This window comes from Dermacentor albipictus, chromosome 9 (assembly GCF_038994185.2).
Source record: "Dermacentor albipictus isolate Rhodes 1998 colony chromosome 9, USDA_Dalb.pri_finalv2, whole genome shotgun sequence".
Lineage (NCBI taxonomy): Eukaryota > Metazoa > Arthropoda > Arachnida > Ixodida > Ixodidae > Dermacentor > Dermacentor albipictus.
This window is the reverse complement of record NC_091829.1, coordinates 28,029,003-28,044,116: the sequence shown is the minus strand read 5'-3', so window position 1 is coordinate 28,044,116 and position 15,114 is coordinate 28,029,003. Positions and strand designations below refer to the sequence as shown.

At 41.3% G+C, this 15,114-nt stretch overlaps 2 protein-coding genes across 2 annotated transcripts in view; one reads left to right on the top strand and one right to left on the bottom strand.

Annotated features, from left to right (window-relative positions):
* The first annotated feature begins 1,497 nt into the window (after positions 1-1,497).
* LOC139049957 (alpha-crystallin A chain-like) lies at positions 1,498-2,365 on the top strand. The gene has a single exon (XM_070525888.1). The coding sequence runs from the start codon at positions 1,611-1,613 to the stop codon at positions 2,145-2,147; it is 537 nt and encodes a 178-aa protein (XP_070381989.1). The 5' UTR covers positions 1,498-1,610; the 3' UTR covers positions 2,148-2,365.
* A 754-nt stretch (positions 2,366-3,119) lies between these two features.
* Positions 3,120-15,114, bottom strand: part of LOC139049693 (zinc finger protein 77-like) — a 38,716-nt gene continuing 26,721 nt past the window's right edge. The window contains exons 9-10 of the mRNA XM_070525419.1: positions 12,559-12,927; positions 3,120-9,620 (exon numbers count right to left, since the gene is read on the bottom strand). Coding sequence (XP_070381520.1) covers positions 9,555-9,620; positions 12,559-12,927 — 435 coding nt within the window. The 3' untranslated portion in view covers positions 3,120-9,554. The remainder of the gene's footprint in view (positions 9,621-12,558; positions 12,928-15,114) is intronic.

Below are 15,114 nucleotides of genomic sequence, written 5' to 3'. Positions count from 1 at the left end.
GAACGGCTGAATGAATAATGTCAGCTTCAAACTCGGAGATTGGGGCAAGGTTAATTTGGGCATCTACACTATGGAAGGTTGTCTGGCCTGCCAGCTATGATGTGGGCAACAGGCGCCAAATTATTGCACCTAATTGAATTCATTCGTGCGCAATATGTAGGTGCCGAACATATAGTTGCGCATTGTCAGAGCTCAAAGAGAGAATAGTGTGTCACAGAAAACGTGCAGAAGCGTGCTGCAGTTGAGCGTTCTGACGCAGCCAGTTAGCCAGCAAAACCAAGCTGCCGCTAATAGCCTGGTCGGCTTCCGAGCTAGCTTGCAGCTGTTTATATTAGCTTGAATAATTTAATCTGAATTAGATATATAATTGGAGAAACTCTAACACAATGTCTCGGCAATGTCAATTGGCGAAAAATACAGATGGTGTTCCCGACGAAAAGTGATCCATATACAGAGGTAAATTGATCGTGCAATTGATCCTCACTACAGTAGTCATTGTGAGTACCTGATGTAGGTACACTGCTAATTCATCTACTGAGCACATGTTACAGGTATAACAGCGTTAAAAGCTCGCAGCTCTAACAGACGCTGTCAGCGTCTTGAAGCACATATATGTATATATATATTATATATACACAGTCACTGATATGTGCAAAAATGCAATTATTTCTGTCTTTCTGGCCATTCTGCAACAATGCAATTCATTCATGCAACATAGAGCTCTTAAAGAATGACAATACTATGCGAAAACTCAGCTGGCCTCCATATATGATACGTCCGATGTTGATATAAGTGCATAAACGCGTGAATGCGCGTGAACGTGTAAATCACAGCGTACGCCCGAGACCGTTTAAACTCTGAGCACGAATAATAACCCCGGTAAATCTCCAGCGAATACTCGATCGCCAGGTACAATATCACAAAATACGGTACTCGCGCGTTTCCTCATTTCGATCGACTTTTATTTTTGTTGCGTAACCACGGCATCGTAACAGTCAACGTTTTTACACAGATCTAAAAACGTTGGTAACAGTCAACAATGCCCTAAATGACGCCTTCTCGGCTTGTTGCAGAAAGTATGTCACAAATAACTTTGTGTCGTGACGTTATCCCTACGCTGGTTAACGTATGACAACACCACGCAGGCAAAGTTTGCAACACCGTGAACATCCCAGTCATTACTCGGAAAAACGCGTTTTTTTTTCGTCAACGCTGAAGAATAAAAGAATATAAGTCCGATATAGAATGGCACGAATCGCAGTGAGAAAGAACAAGCAGGTGTCACAAGTTTATTTTGCAAAAATCGGGCACTTCTACTAAACATGGCGAACATTCGAGAAAAATCGAGACGCTTCCCACCTGTTTCAAAGCCGGCACATGCCGGCACACACCGGCACGCCCACCCGCGCGAAGCCCAGGCATGCCACGTGACAGAAATCAACCAATCACGCCACTCCAGCGAGCGCACTTCTCGTGTTTTCTCGACGATCGTTCTAGAAACACGCGAAAACGTTTAAAAGCGACGGGAGCGCGCGTCGGCGATCAGAAATCTCCTGCTCTGCGAGTGAGACTCTGCGAATACGCGAAGTGATCACGCAATCCTGAGCGCCATGGCACTGTTTCCTCTTCTCAGCGGCAACAACCGCAACTGCTGGGGCCCTTCGGACCTGGTGAGGCGCATCTTCGACGATGATTTCGGCGGCTCGTTCCTCGATGGCGAGCTCTTCGACCCGCCGTACTACCACCAGCGTTTCTACATCCAACCTCGCCACCAGCAGCAGTCCAGCAACGCCAACCTCGCCCAGCAGGGCAATTCTGTCGCCTGCACTCCGGACAAGTTTGCCATCCGCGTCGACACCCGGAACTTCACTCCCGAGGAGATCACCGTCAAGACGCAGGACAACTGTGTCGTCATTCACGGCAAGCACGAGGAGAAGTCTGACGACCGCGGCTGCTACGTGAAGCGTGAGTTCACCCGCCGCTACGTACTGCCCGAGGACGTCGATCCTCAGACCGTCAAGTGTCACCTGCAGCCCAGCGGACTGTTGGCTCTGGAAGCTCCGCGCAAGAACGCTCCCAAGGAGCAGCCGAAGGCCATTCCGATCAAGGTACAGCACGAGAAAGCTAGCGGCGACGCTAAAAAGTGAGACGCCTTGCCGCGTTCGCGCTGCTCCTACATCTTTGTGTGGACATTTGTGGTTTCGTTTTGAGGTCGGCGCCACGCAAGTCGTGTGCACAGTAGCAACCTCTCCTCCCTGTGAATGTGTTTATGAAAAACTTTTCATTTGTGAGTCAAGAAGACTAGTGTGTTCATTCTCTGTACAAAAGTCATGGTACATTAATAAAAACCTTTGTTGCACTTCAAGATGGCCTGTGCGTTGTTAGTTGCCGGCGGAGGCTGCGAAACTGCCGCATGTCGCGAGCAGACGGAGGGCAGCTGCTTCCGCTCTGGCGCCAAAATCAAGCACCACCATTTTGAGTGCGTTGTCAAAGCGTTTCACCTTTTTATAGTTGCGGTGTGTCTAGTTAGTGCGTTTATGCCAAGTAGGTTAAATTATATACTTGGCTTGGACGCGCTGTTAATAAATTTAGCATGGTGGGCGGTTTCACCTGTGAAGAACGACTGTTCAGCTCTGGCATGTGGAAACGATTTCGGAACTACGACAGAAAAGTTGAGCGGGCGCAATGCCGTAAGTACGGTTGTTTCGGCATGCTTATTATAAAGTTCCTTCAATGGCTCCTACCTCTAAATAGGCCGGGCAAAGTACACTTGACGTGAGAACGCGTGATACTTGCTGATATAAGCCTGCTAGGATGTTCCAAGAATTATCCAGAAGAATGGCGGCAACGGCTAAATTGGCTGGTGAAAACGGTTATTTTCGGAAGTACGGCGTTGTACATGCTACAAACCTAACAAGGGTATATATAAAATTTCGGCTATATTTGGTTGTAGGTGCTGTGTGGCATTACCTTGACTATGAATACAGGCCGTTTTCCTGCATGCGTCTGGTAGGTTTCACATCTCGTAGTTGTACGTCCTGAATTAAAATACTTGCCGATATAAGCCTTCTGCTGGGATGTTCCAAGAATTGTCTAGAAGAATGGCGACCACGGCTAAATTGGCAGGTGAAAACATTTATTTTCGGTAGTACGGCGTTGTACATACTACAAACACAAACCTAACAAGGGTATATATAAAATTTCGGCTATATTTGGTTGTAGGTGCTGTGTGGCATTACCTTGACTATGAATACAGGCCGTTCTCCTGCATGCGTCTGGTAGGTTTCACATCTCGTAGTTGCATGTCCTGAATTAAAATCACCCTGTGATGAACATTGCAGGTTCTTTCCTGGTGGACGTGCTGTGAAACATTCCCATATGACTGCAGATTTTGGGTAGTGCATGATTAACAATGACTAGATATCTGCTCTGTTTGTACACACTCCAACTAACATCAACTGCAAGTATAGTGCTGCACAATTCAAGCGATCATTACATAAGCAAAAACTTCACATGTGTCTCAATACATATAGTTCTCTACGATGTGCAACGAAACATCCAAACAAAACAACACTAGAATGTGGCAGTGACTAGCAATAACCTAATGGAACTAGTGACAGTGGGCTCAAAAATTTGCTAATACAACATTGGGATTTGTCATACAGAGTAATTGCGTACTTGGATAACAAAGCTGTATCAACTAACAAAATTTCAACGAAGTACCCAAGAGAATGAAGATGACAAAATTTATATTGACCAGCAGTGGAGTAAAGTTTTCAGCTATGCCAGCAGAAGTGTTATTTTTTCATAAAAAGACACTTCAATTTCCCCGTTGTTGCAATGTGTTGCAGCTATGTTGCAAAATAGTTGTGCAGGTAAAAAGGCACACTCTTGTTGTCTACAAACATCCAAGTGGGCAGTTATAAAACAGAACAAGGGTAGCAATCTAACAGTACCATATAACATGAACATTTCAGTTATCACTCTGATTATATATTCAGACCTACTGTATGTTCTCTTGACACTGCATGAGCTATCTCTACATAAATCTTTCACAGGACTTTTGCGAAACATACACACTGTTCCTCACAGCAAGCCCTATGCAGGTACCCAATCACTATTTTTGTTTAACATTTGTTTTCATGATCCATGTAAAAAAAAAAATGTCTTAGCAAGAAACAATGATGGTAAACAATGGGCTTTCCAAAGCAGCAAACAATGCTCCGTCCCAGGGGATTTACCAATTGGCTACAAGTTCTCACATGTGCAGCATCACGTCTACAAACAACTACACTGCTAGAAGGCTCTCGCTTCTAATGTTCAAAGACAACAGTATATTAATGATATGGTGTGACAGAATATACAAATATAGTGTGTTGCAAGCATGTGTCGAAAAAAAAAAGAAAAACGTGTCTTGGGGATTCAATGTATAGATCCTACCAAGACTACTGCTTGTGCATTATGTGAATGGTGCAGACGTTTCTGTGTGAAACACCTAAGCATTTTATGGCATGAAATAGTTTAGAGTCACCAAACTTCAACGAGGAACATAGTAGTGCGGTTTAGTGCACTTGTCTGGTGCTTGCCATGTTGTCTGCTTTGCTTTTACCATTTGTTTCAAGTAGCTTCACTGACCTTCACTCAGGCTTTGCATTTCTACATTTCGAATATTAAGACGTGAAAACTGCAGCATGGTAACAGGATTCTTCTTTTGCATGAAAAATTCTTGTTGCTTTTCATTGGCTTCCACTCAATCTTTCATGAAAAAAGCCCTCAGCAGTGGCTGCCTGTGGTACATGGCCAGATGCAAAAGGAATCAACATCTTTGCATCTGGTTTCATGGAGGCCAGCCTTCGGACTGTTTCCCCTTGAATAGCGGTCACTGCAAGCACTTATTGAGTACTGTTCTGTGAACACTCGCAGTAACACATGGTTACTGAAAGCTGCTTTCAATAAAAGTAGTAGCACTTAAGCTTTTTCCAGAACCAAACAAGTACCGCTTCTTTCACTGATTGCTGAAAAGAAAGATAAAGAATGAAGTATAATGTCTCATTTTTTTCATGATGCATAGGAAGGATCTTGCAATGTAGAATAATTATAAAATTGCAACCAGTGACGTGCACACACCTCTGCGGAGAAAGCTTTAAAAAAAAGCTTTTTTTCTTCGCCTCCTCCTCTCCATCTCTACCCTTGTGTTGCGGGCACTTATGATGGGTTGCTGCTCATAACACCTAGCTGTTACCAATTATTTCTTTTTGCGAGATGCATAACCTTATATTAAAGCTTTTACTGTAGTTAACCCATTATCGGCTTTCTCCTGTTTCGTTCCTACTTCCCATGCATTTCTACAGCATGTCGCATATTTCTTTGCACAATGTTTACTAAAAGCTAAATGAAGGTTCGGGATTTGTTCAGCGTTTTATATTATTTGGCTGAATGAAGCTTGCTTTAAAGAAGGTCCACTGTACATTAAACAGATGCAAAAGGTGGATTATATGAAAACAGGATGAAGCTGAGTGTAGACTTTCAAGCGAGGTTTCATCATCAGATGCACAGAATTAATGCAGTTCGTTTCTGTACATATAAAATAAAACCTGTGATGGGAATGGAGCATTCTGCTATAATAGTGCATTCCACGACAGCTCTTGGCTCAGAATTATTATTGTTTACAAAGACAACGTGTGCCAACTTGCTCATGTACGAGCAAGGTAATGTTTGAATAATAGTAAAGTGCTCGACTTTCCAGTACCTTGCACAATGCTTTCTGTGTCATTAACAATGTGGAAGTATGGTAATAACTGAGTATAATTCATTATATTGAGGCTGACTAGTTTGTTTCAACACTGTAACATGTGTGCTACCATGCTGGAATAAAATGCAAACCATAAGTAAAGAAGCAGATCACCTCTTGTGCTTAATTACTTAATGAGAATCTGTGCTTGCGGTGTAACTGGTTCCCCTAGCCCAGAAATTAAGCATCTGTGAATGAATTAAGACACAGCCCCATAAGAGAGGGAGATGTTCTTTATAGTTTGTTATCTTGCGTTCACGTTTCATTCTGGCATGATAGTGGCACCAGAGCATCACTCACGTGTTTCCCTGTTCATGTGTTTTTCAAGTATGTTATTTACATCAGCAGCAGAGAACGCTGAACATGTTCCATTTGGATCATAGAATTTTGATCACACATTTTCTTTCCCAAGTGTGTGTGTGCGTGTATATATATGTGTATTTATAACACTGTTTTCACAATGCATCTCCGATATTGTGATGTACTTTGAGGAGCCGCAGTCAATGTTGCTGCTTATTTGATGGCAGGAAGATTTCGCAACTCTAACTCAAATCATTAAGAACCTCACATGCTTGAAACTTAAATGAATGACAATGATTTCCCATGCTGTTTGCAATAATTAACATCCTAAACGCAAGCAGACGCTTTGCTGCTGTTAATTTGTATGAACATGTAAAATTTTCTGCCATAGCATACTTTAGCTGATGGTAAATTTCGTGGCATTCTTTTGGGGGAAACTGACAGTCCCAGACCTGTATCTTGAAGAGTAGACGGCAGATGTAATCACAGTGGGAAAATGGCAAATGTTCCCTAATGTTTTGCTCCAGCCATGTTTTGGAAGCACGGCCTAACCATGCACATAGATTTAGAGAATTTCAGTGTCTGCATTTTTATTGTAAATTTTTAGTGGTTAAAAAAAAGTGCCTTGACTTAGAAGACAACAAAAAGAAAACTTTCTGTCCATGTTCAAGGCAAAAGCAGTAAATAATATTCCAAAGAAATGTTATAACATTTGTGAAACCGTAGTCTACAGTTACCAGCAATGCCACATATAAAATGTCGGGGTAACATTTGTACTGCTGTGACTGAACTTCCTCTGGTGGTCAAGCTTCCAACAACAACAACAGCTGTTTTTGCACTTTTCAACATTCATAAACCTGTTTGGATCACTGAAAACACTCTCATTATGTAGCACAAACTGCTGACCGTGGTATGGACATTTCAGATAGATAAACAGTCAGTACCAAAAGTTTATGGACCGGGGGTTTCATGAAAAGTTAATTTTTCAAGCAATTTATGCCTGCACTCAGTACAACCATACAGCATTATGTTCTTTGCATATTAGTAAGCCCTGTTCTTATGAAGTTGCATCCAACTTGACAATGCCTTCATTATATCCGATATTTGTTATAAAAGCATAGGTTTGACACATGCCAATATCAGCTTGAAAAATTTTTGATTTACTTTGTCATACAAGATAATTCATTATATCCATATTCATTATATTGAGGGTTGATGTACTATGACATGCTGGAAATTTGAAATTCCAGGATGTTGAAATATTCAGCTCTTTTCTCGAGTCCTATGGTCTGCAAACTTTTGATGCCAACTCTACCTGTAAAATGATAGAACCTTGGAAACATGGGACATCAGGCCATAGGCCTTTCGAGTGGTAAAGGCATGGTGTATCATGTCTGCCATTTTGTACGTTCTCACCTGTAGGTGTGGTTTTATCATAACCGTTTTTAAGCATTAAGAAATGAAAGGCTGATAATAATGGCCTTAAAGGATAGGTATAACCTCACTTTGTACTGTTACAAATGATTATGGGGATTCATAATAGTATTATCAGTTAATTATAGTGCAGTAGTCTGAGTCTGGTCTCGAGACGGTACACAGTACTACACCAAGGTGAATATCAACTGGTCACATGCATGCATAATGGCACCGTGCCTTGGCTGCTTGTCGTACTCTAACAACATTGACTGTTATAGCAAATTTCTACAATACTGTATTTGGTGACGCTCATTTAACGTGCAAGTTAATGCATCAAACAGCTCTCCAGGGTCGTCTTATTTCTTTTTACAGTGCATGACGATTTTTGCTTTGTACTCAACACTTCACAAAAGTTATTTGTTGCCTTTGTCCCTTGTACCATATTTGTCTTTAAGGCCACTCCAGGAGTGACACCAAATGTCTTATAATAGGTGTAGTAAGTCTATAATAACGCTGCAACCACTGCAGATAGCGGGCGAGAATACTTCTTTTCTTATACATCACCAAAATGCTGGCGGTGCCACACAATACTGGCTTCACAAACCTGAAACAGTAGTAGCTATGAGTGAAGTTAAACATTTGAAGCATGGGTACATTTTTGAAATTATACATTCAGTTTTGGACTTCAAGGGGACACTAAATGTACATACAAAGTTAAGTAAGCTTTCTAGATTATGTGCATCTACAATAGTAATGTATAAACCACAATGTGACAGCAGGCTTTATATGCCAGAATATTTTTTCAGAAATGCAAGAAGGTTGCAACACTACTCTGAAGTTCCTGCATCTGCTTCCTGAGACAGCAGGCATTTTTGATACATTCTCTTTACGGCTAGCTACATGTTTACTGATACTGATTTCAAAGCATTTGGAGCAGTTCTGTATAACCTTTGTTAACTTCTTTTGCACAAAAAGGACCTAAATCTGTGAAGTTACTTTAAAATATATGACATCACACAAGTGGCATCATTGCTGCCATTGGGTAAAACAGTCCAAAAATTTGAACATTTGTTTACATTTCTCTTTTAATGAGCTATCTTTTGATGGTAAAGAAATACTGAGAGTTTTGAAAGGGTAATCTGTCCATCTTGACTTTAGTTTATTTCTCTAGCATCTCTCTAAGAGCCTGATTAGATGTGCAAACTTGCCTCTTGGATGCAAATGTGAATTTGGATAGCACAAGGTGGTTGAACAAACTTCATTGCAAAACAATTTTTTTCGTGACACTAATTAAGATGCAATCAAACTCTGATGCTGGCTACAAGACCAGGCTTGCTTTGATTCTCAGCAGGCTAGGTATATGCATGTGTCTTTCTAACGCAGCTTGACAAATAAGGATGTTTGGTTAGGACAACACAGTTCATGGTGAAACAATAACGTTGCAAGACTAGTTAATATACAGTCAAGTCTGAAACTTGAGTTTATATAGGACAGGGTAGTTGAATGAACTTCGTGGCAAAATAATTCTTCTGCAAGACTAGTCAATGCACATTCTACTCTGAGACTAGTGATAAGACCAGTCAAACTTTGGTGGTTTTCAACAAGTAACACGGTTATGGGAACTTCAATACTCTTAATACTCATTTCTATATATGGCATGTATGTGCCCTTTGACTATTTCAGCACAATGACATGCACAAGCTCACCTAAATGACTGATGTTGAGCTGCGCTGTTTTGGCATGTGACAGACAAACAAAACAAAAACAAACAAAGTAACATTTGGCAGATGCTCAGTTGCGCTAGTGCGACAAACCAACAATAAATGATAAAAAATTGGTTTTCAACATCCAACAAAACATATGCAGAATATAATGCCCATCTGCCCGCTAAGTTTTTGCAACAACAGTTCCATGACTGCAGCAAGGTTTGCAACATGAACATCGGTATATGGGAAGCTCAAACAGTCATGTAACAAGTCCGTAGCTCAGTGTGTAGAGCATCACCATGTAGTGTTGAGAGCCAGCTATATGATCTTTGCATTCTTCTTCAGGTCCCCGATACAGTTGACGGCACTATGGTGTCACCTGGTAGACTTCCGTCCCTTGGCTTAACCTGTTTGAGAAACGAGGACAGCTGTTCATGGGCGATCACATACAAAATAAGGCAGTAAAGTCAATTTTCCATAGTTATGGAAGAACCTCAATTTTTCGACTCTTGGAAAAAGCTAATTTTAAGAAAATTTTAAAGAGAATTAACTCAAGCATGCCATTAGAACTGAATGTCTAAGATAATCAAAGCACTACTGAACAGGCAAGCATTGAACTATGTAAAATTTTCTGATAATTAGATTGGTGGTCATCCATATTAGCTGAACTTCAATATTAGAACAGCACTTTCAAGTACTCATTCTTTCCTTGAATAGTTACAAGCTCAACGCTGATAAAGTTGATGCAAAATGAGTTAAAGAAATTCCAGAGTCTTCTAGGAACTATGAAGTGATTGTGTTGCCATATCGTTAGGCTTTAAGAGGATTATTTTTCATTATGAATATCTATGTATGTCTATATTGCTGATACATTTTTCGTGATAAGCTTGATTTATATATTTTCTCAATCTTATGTAGCCCTATTTCTCACATTGTTTGTACCAACCTAGCACAATCTGTTCTTAGGTTTAGCAGTATTTTAAATATTATCATGTAGTCTTATTTCTCATATTGTTTGTACCAATCTAGCACAACCTGTTTTTAGGTTTAGCAGTATTTTAAATATAAGTCAATAAATGAGCACTTTTCTTTATGTGATCCTAGTTACAGCAACTTCCTAGCTGCTGGACTTTCCAGTCAAAAGAAAGAGTCAACATGACAAGTATTTGGTTCTGTGTAACCTTTGGTTCTGCTAAGCGTTGTGACTAAGTTGACTGGATGGATTGTTTTGCGGTACCTCATAGTCCTGGTGGGATTGCCAGCACAATGTGTATGCCAGCATTTCTGTGGTTATTATGCAGATGTCAAGAAAGTATTAGAAGTAAGCTTTACCTTGAGGCCAACTCTGACTTTTTTATTCCAATACATGTAAAACAGGGAAATGCTCTCATCAGACAACTGCTGAATTGATTTGAATAATATTTAATTGTTTAATTTAAGAGAGAACTATGACTTATATTTAGTGTAGGGAGATTTCCATTTAGGGCCTTGAATATTTTGCCACTATTGCTGAAAATATTCAAGAACATTTGTAAAAGAAATTATGGCCCACATAAGAATGCACTCCTCACACTATAATTTAACGTTTTATTTTTTAAGTCAGGGAAACCTCTTCAAATTTGGTGCAGTATATGCCGAACAACACTATTTCTCTGTTCTGATGTATTTAGACAGGAGTTCCTCAACGAAAGCTTCCTCTCAGCTGCTCCCCCTAACAAACAGTTATGTCTCTCTAACAAGCAAATAGTCCCACAAAGAATGGTAATGGCATGTATCCATTTAATTTAGCTTAAGTATCGAAAACATTTCTTCTTGCTCATTTGTGTGTGTGTGTGTTTGTGTGTGTGTGTGTGTACACTTGTGTTTTAAGTGCAAAATTTTGCAGGAAGGTCGTTCTATACCTGCACTATCCAAACCTAGAGCTCTTTCTTGTGCAATTTGAAATTTTGTCGCAGTTGGCTTTACTGACAAAAGATTCTTGTATAGTTTTACTTCTTATTTATTTCTTCAAATATAGCTGTTGAGCGAGCAATTACACTGCGAAGCGTGAATTCCTCGAGAGTGCACCAAATAATTACTTTACATTTTAATGCAAGCAGTTCAAAACACCCACCAAGTGCAGCATGGCAAAGCAGGAGACTATTTACGTCACCTAAACCCGATGTGGCGGTCTCATAGTACCAGACACCACTGACACATATACACACGCACACTATGAATGTGCTGCCCAAAGCCGAGTCCATTCCGCAATTTGGCGGGATAAGACGGGTGAGCAGACTCCTCTGTGTTCTGCATAGAGGAGCACAATTGGAAGGGCCAATTTAGCAGCTTTTGGTGACGCAGTGATTGCGTGGCGTTCATGCACTGCACTGGATTGAGTGATGGGCTATTGAGTTCTTTGTGACACAGTGTGACCACCACTTCAGCGTTGGCTGACTTGAACAGTCCTCTTTCTCGTTTCCGAAACCACGCTGCACTTGGCGTCCGTTTCGAACGGGCCTTATGAAAGATGCTGTAATTTACTATTTGTGGTGCTCTTGAAGAATTGAGGCTTCATACCATAATTATATAGTCGAAAGCTACTTAAAAAAGGAAAAAAAAAAGAAGTGATACACAAAATTTTTGGGTCAGTATTACATGATGCATTAAAACCTTGGTTTGGGTGAGTAGGTTCATGTGTATATTGACTGTATTCTGGCTTAAAAAAAAATAGTAACATTTATAGCCATGTATATATAGTTATGTCCCTTCATCACTTATGTCCTACTATATTCTTTGTCTATATTGTTGCAACTTTCCTCTCGATTATTTTTTATTGTAGCCTGTATCTTTCCCATGGCTGCGGGACAGCTCTGGTGTCCACTGGGAAGTGAGGCATTTTAATTTGTTCTGGGAGTTATATGGATTCTTACTTAAAAATATTTGACGTGCTCTAACTTTAGCCCAAATCAGTCTAGAGCATTCATTCCTGTATAACTGTGAATTTTGATCATTCAACATCATTTCGATATGCCAGACTCCTTCATAACAACGAGCTTTTCGTAGAGAGCTCACCTTCAAACTAGTCCACACAAAAAACAAATTTCTTAATAGCTTAATAACTACTGGATGCAAAGAAGCATCAATTGCATATTTGTAATCAGCATGTCAAAATACATAAGTAGTGCGCATTTGATAGAGAACCACCTATAACAAAAAAAAGTATTTAATTCCTTAAGTAAACAGATTTTCATTTAAAAAAGAACGCAAGCTATCAGGGCTGAACTTGGGAACTAGGCTTTCTCGCCACAGTTGGACTGCTTCGAGCTGCCAAATTACAAACTGCGAATTCATGCAAGAGCTCACGTTGACTGCTGCTCTTGCAGTGGCTCCCGGCTTTCGGCCATGTCGGGGGGTGCCGTCGTCGTCTCCGCCGTCCAGGTCGTCGCACTCCAGGCCATGCTGCGAGCGGACGTGCTGCCTCCATTGGGTGATGACCAGGAATCCGCGATGGCACAGTGCACATACGTGGGGATACTCTCGGGTGTGGATGCAGATCTCGTGACGCTTCATGTTGCGCAGGTGGCTGAAGCGCAGCGGGCAGCGCGGACATTGGTAGGGGCGCTCGCCCGTGTGTGTCCGTAGGTGCACCGTCAGTGCCGAGTTGTGCACGAAGGTCTTGGTGCACTGCGGGCACGCATATGGCTTCTCCTGTACGTGCGTTCGCAAGTGTACCTGCAAGGAAAAATAGAAGTGCTGTGCTTGAGGATTGGAATGCTTGGAAAAGTTACACAATGCAGCAGGAGAGGAAAGCTGCCTGCCACTTTGAACAGCACTATTTGCCAAGTTTGAGTTTGTTTATTGTTTAAAGCCGTACAATAGATTTCCTCGTGAGGTAAGACTAGTATAGGAAGAGCTAGTCTCCTTATTAGCTTTTGATCTCGTGTGGCACGACTAGCTGCAGTGACTTCACAGTAAGCACACAGTGGTGAACACATTTGTATGCAGATCAGACATATACATACAGCAGAACCTGATTTATAACTATGGTTCTGTGTTCTTGGACTTATTTTTCCCTAAATTTGGCGTACTTTCGGTTTTGATTGCCACCCGAAAGTTCGCATTTAATGTGATATTGTGAAGGACCCCGTGTTGCAGAAGTTCCAGTGTCGGCGTTGGCGGCAGCAGAGTTGTCAATGAGCGAAAATTCACGCCTATATTTAGGTATATGTATATGCCACCCTATACGACATGCGATATATGCCGGTTAAATTGCCTGACCATTCTATCACTAAAGTTGCTCATACCTTGTGTCACATTTGACAAAGTTATTCCTCGGAATTTTGAGAATGACAGCTGACAAAACAATGTCATGAAGCAAAACACCGACAGAGCATGCCTCTTAAGTTAAATCTTCTCAGACTTAAATATTTTGAGTGCGAAACATTAGCAGAGACGTGAAAATGATGTAATTTTCTGGCTCACGCAAGAGGCCGCATTTCTACCACAAAGCTCACCTTTGTGCATAGCGTTCGCCGCCAGCGTTTCCCGGTAAACATTACGGTTAGATAAGCCGCAAATGCCGGGAAGTGTGAGAAGCAGTAAGGGATCTTTGAATGCTATCATGTTCCACTGCTATAACATTCCACTCTTAAAGGTGAAGCTTGAGCGTCCTCCAAGTATTTATTTGTTTAATATATTGTTTTAGATGAACGTTAAACAGTGCTTTTCAGTGAATAACTTTTTGTGTCAAGCCAACCATGTTTCTTTTCTCTTGACACTGAAATGTGCTATTAAATTAAATTATGGGGTTTTACGTGCCAAAACCACTTTCTGATTATGAGGCATGCTGTAGTGGAGGACTCCGGAAATTTCGACCACCTGGGGTTCTTTAACGTGCACCTAAATCTAAGTACACGGGTGTTTCCGCATTTCGCCCCCATCAAAATGCGGCCGCTGTGGCCGGGATTCGATCCCGCGACCTCATGCTCAGCAGCCCAACACCATAGCCACTGGGCAACCACGGCAGGTCTGAAATGTGCTATATTACTGCAGATTCTGCTCTTCAACACTGTAGTGACATCCAATACACAGAATAGCAAAGTTCTCAGAAGCAGTCTGGAGCAGTCTGACCTGAGGCAGTCAGAAACTTGGCTCAATGTCTTCGCCCAGCACCAAAAACACTATCGGCCGCACACTTTGATGTGTCCCATCTTGGCACACTGTTAGGCACACTGTTGGCTGTATACTTTGCGAGTCCGATGCTGAGCCATTTCATGAAAGTTATTGTTTTCTCGAAAAAGATTGCTCCAGAATAACACCTCTGCTGTCATGCCACGTGGAACCAAGAGCCCGTCGACAGATTGGGTATTCCTTTAGATGCAGAAGTGATCGTATTCCCAAAAGGGATTGCCTGAGAGACAGCCGAAGCAATGATGAACAATATGCATAGTGAAAACAGATGCTTACATATCAAGCAGGTACATTTTAAAAGAAGATGCCCACATAAGAATATTTTTCACAATACTGTAAAATTGCTCAGGGCAAAAAAGAAAAGAAGGCAATTGACAGCTAAAGTGACACAGCTAAAGTAAATGCTAACTGGGATGACAATATGCTACGTGTCTACAAACAAGGGCAGACAGTGCAGGTTAAAAGGGCATATTACTACGTTGACATGTTTGTTTTGCTGTTCACAGCTTTGAACAACAATTATAGCCAAGTATCTACTTTTGAAACCTTGAGCAATCTGTCATTTAAGAAGGTTCATGCTTGTAGAGCTTGCCAAGGTGTTTCTTGACTGCACGAAATTTGATGCTAGCAGCGCTTTATCTTCATAATGTCAAGCTCTGCGGCTTGTGTGCAGACAAGCCATAGAGAATGACTAGCTACAGAAAAGCTGCAGTGTGTGTTTATAAGCAT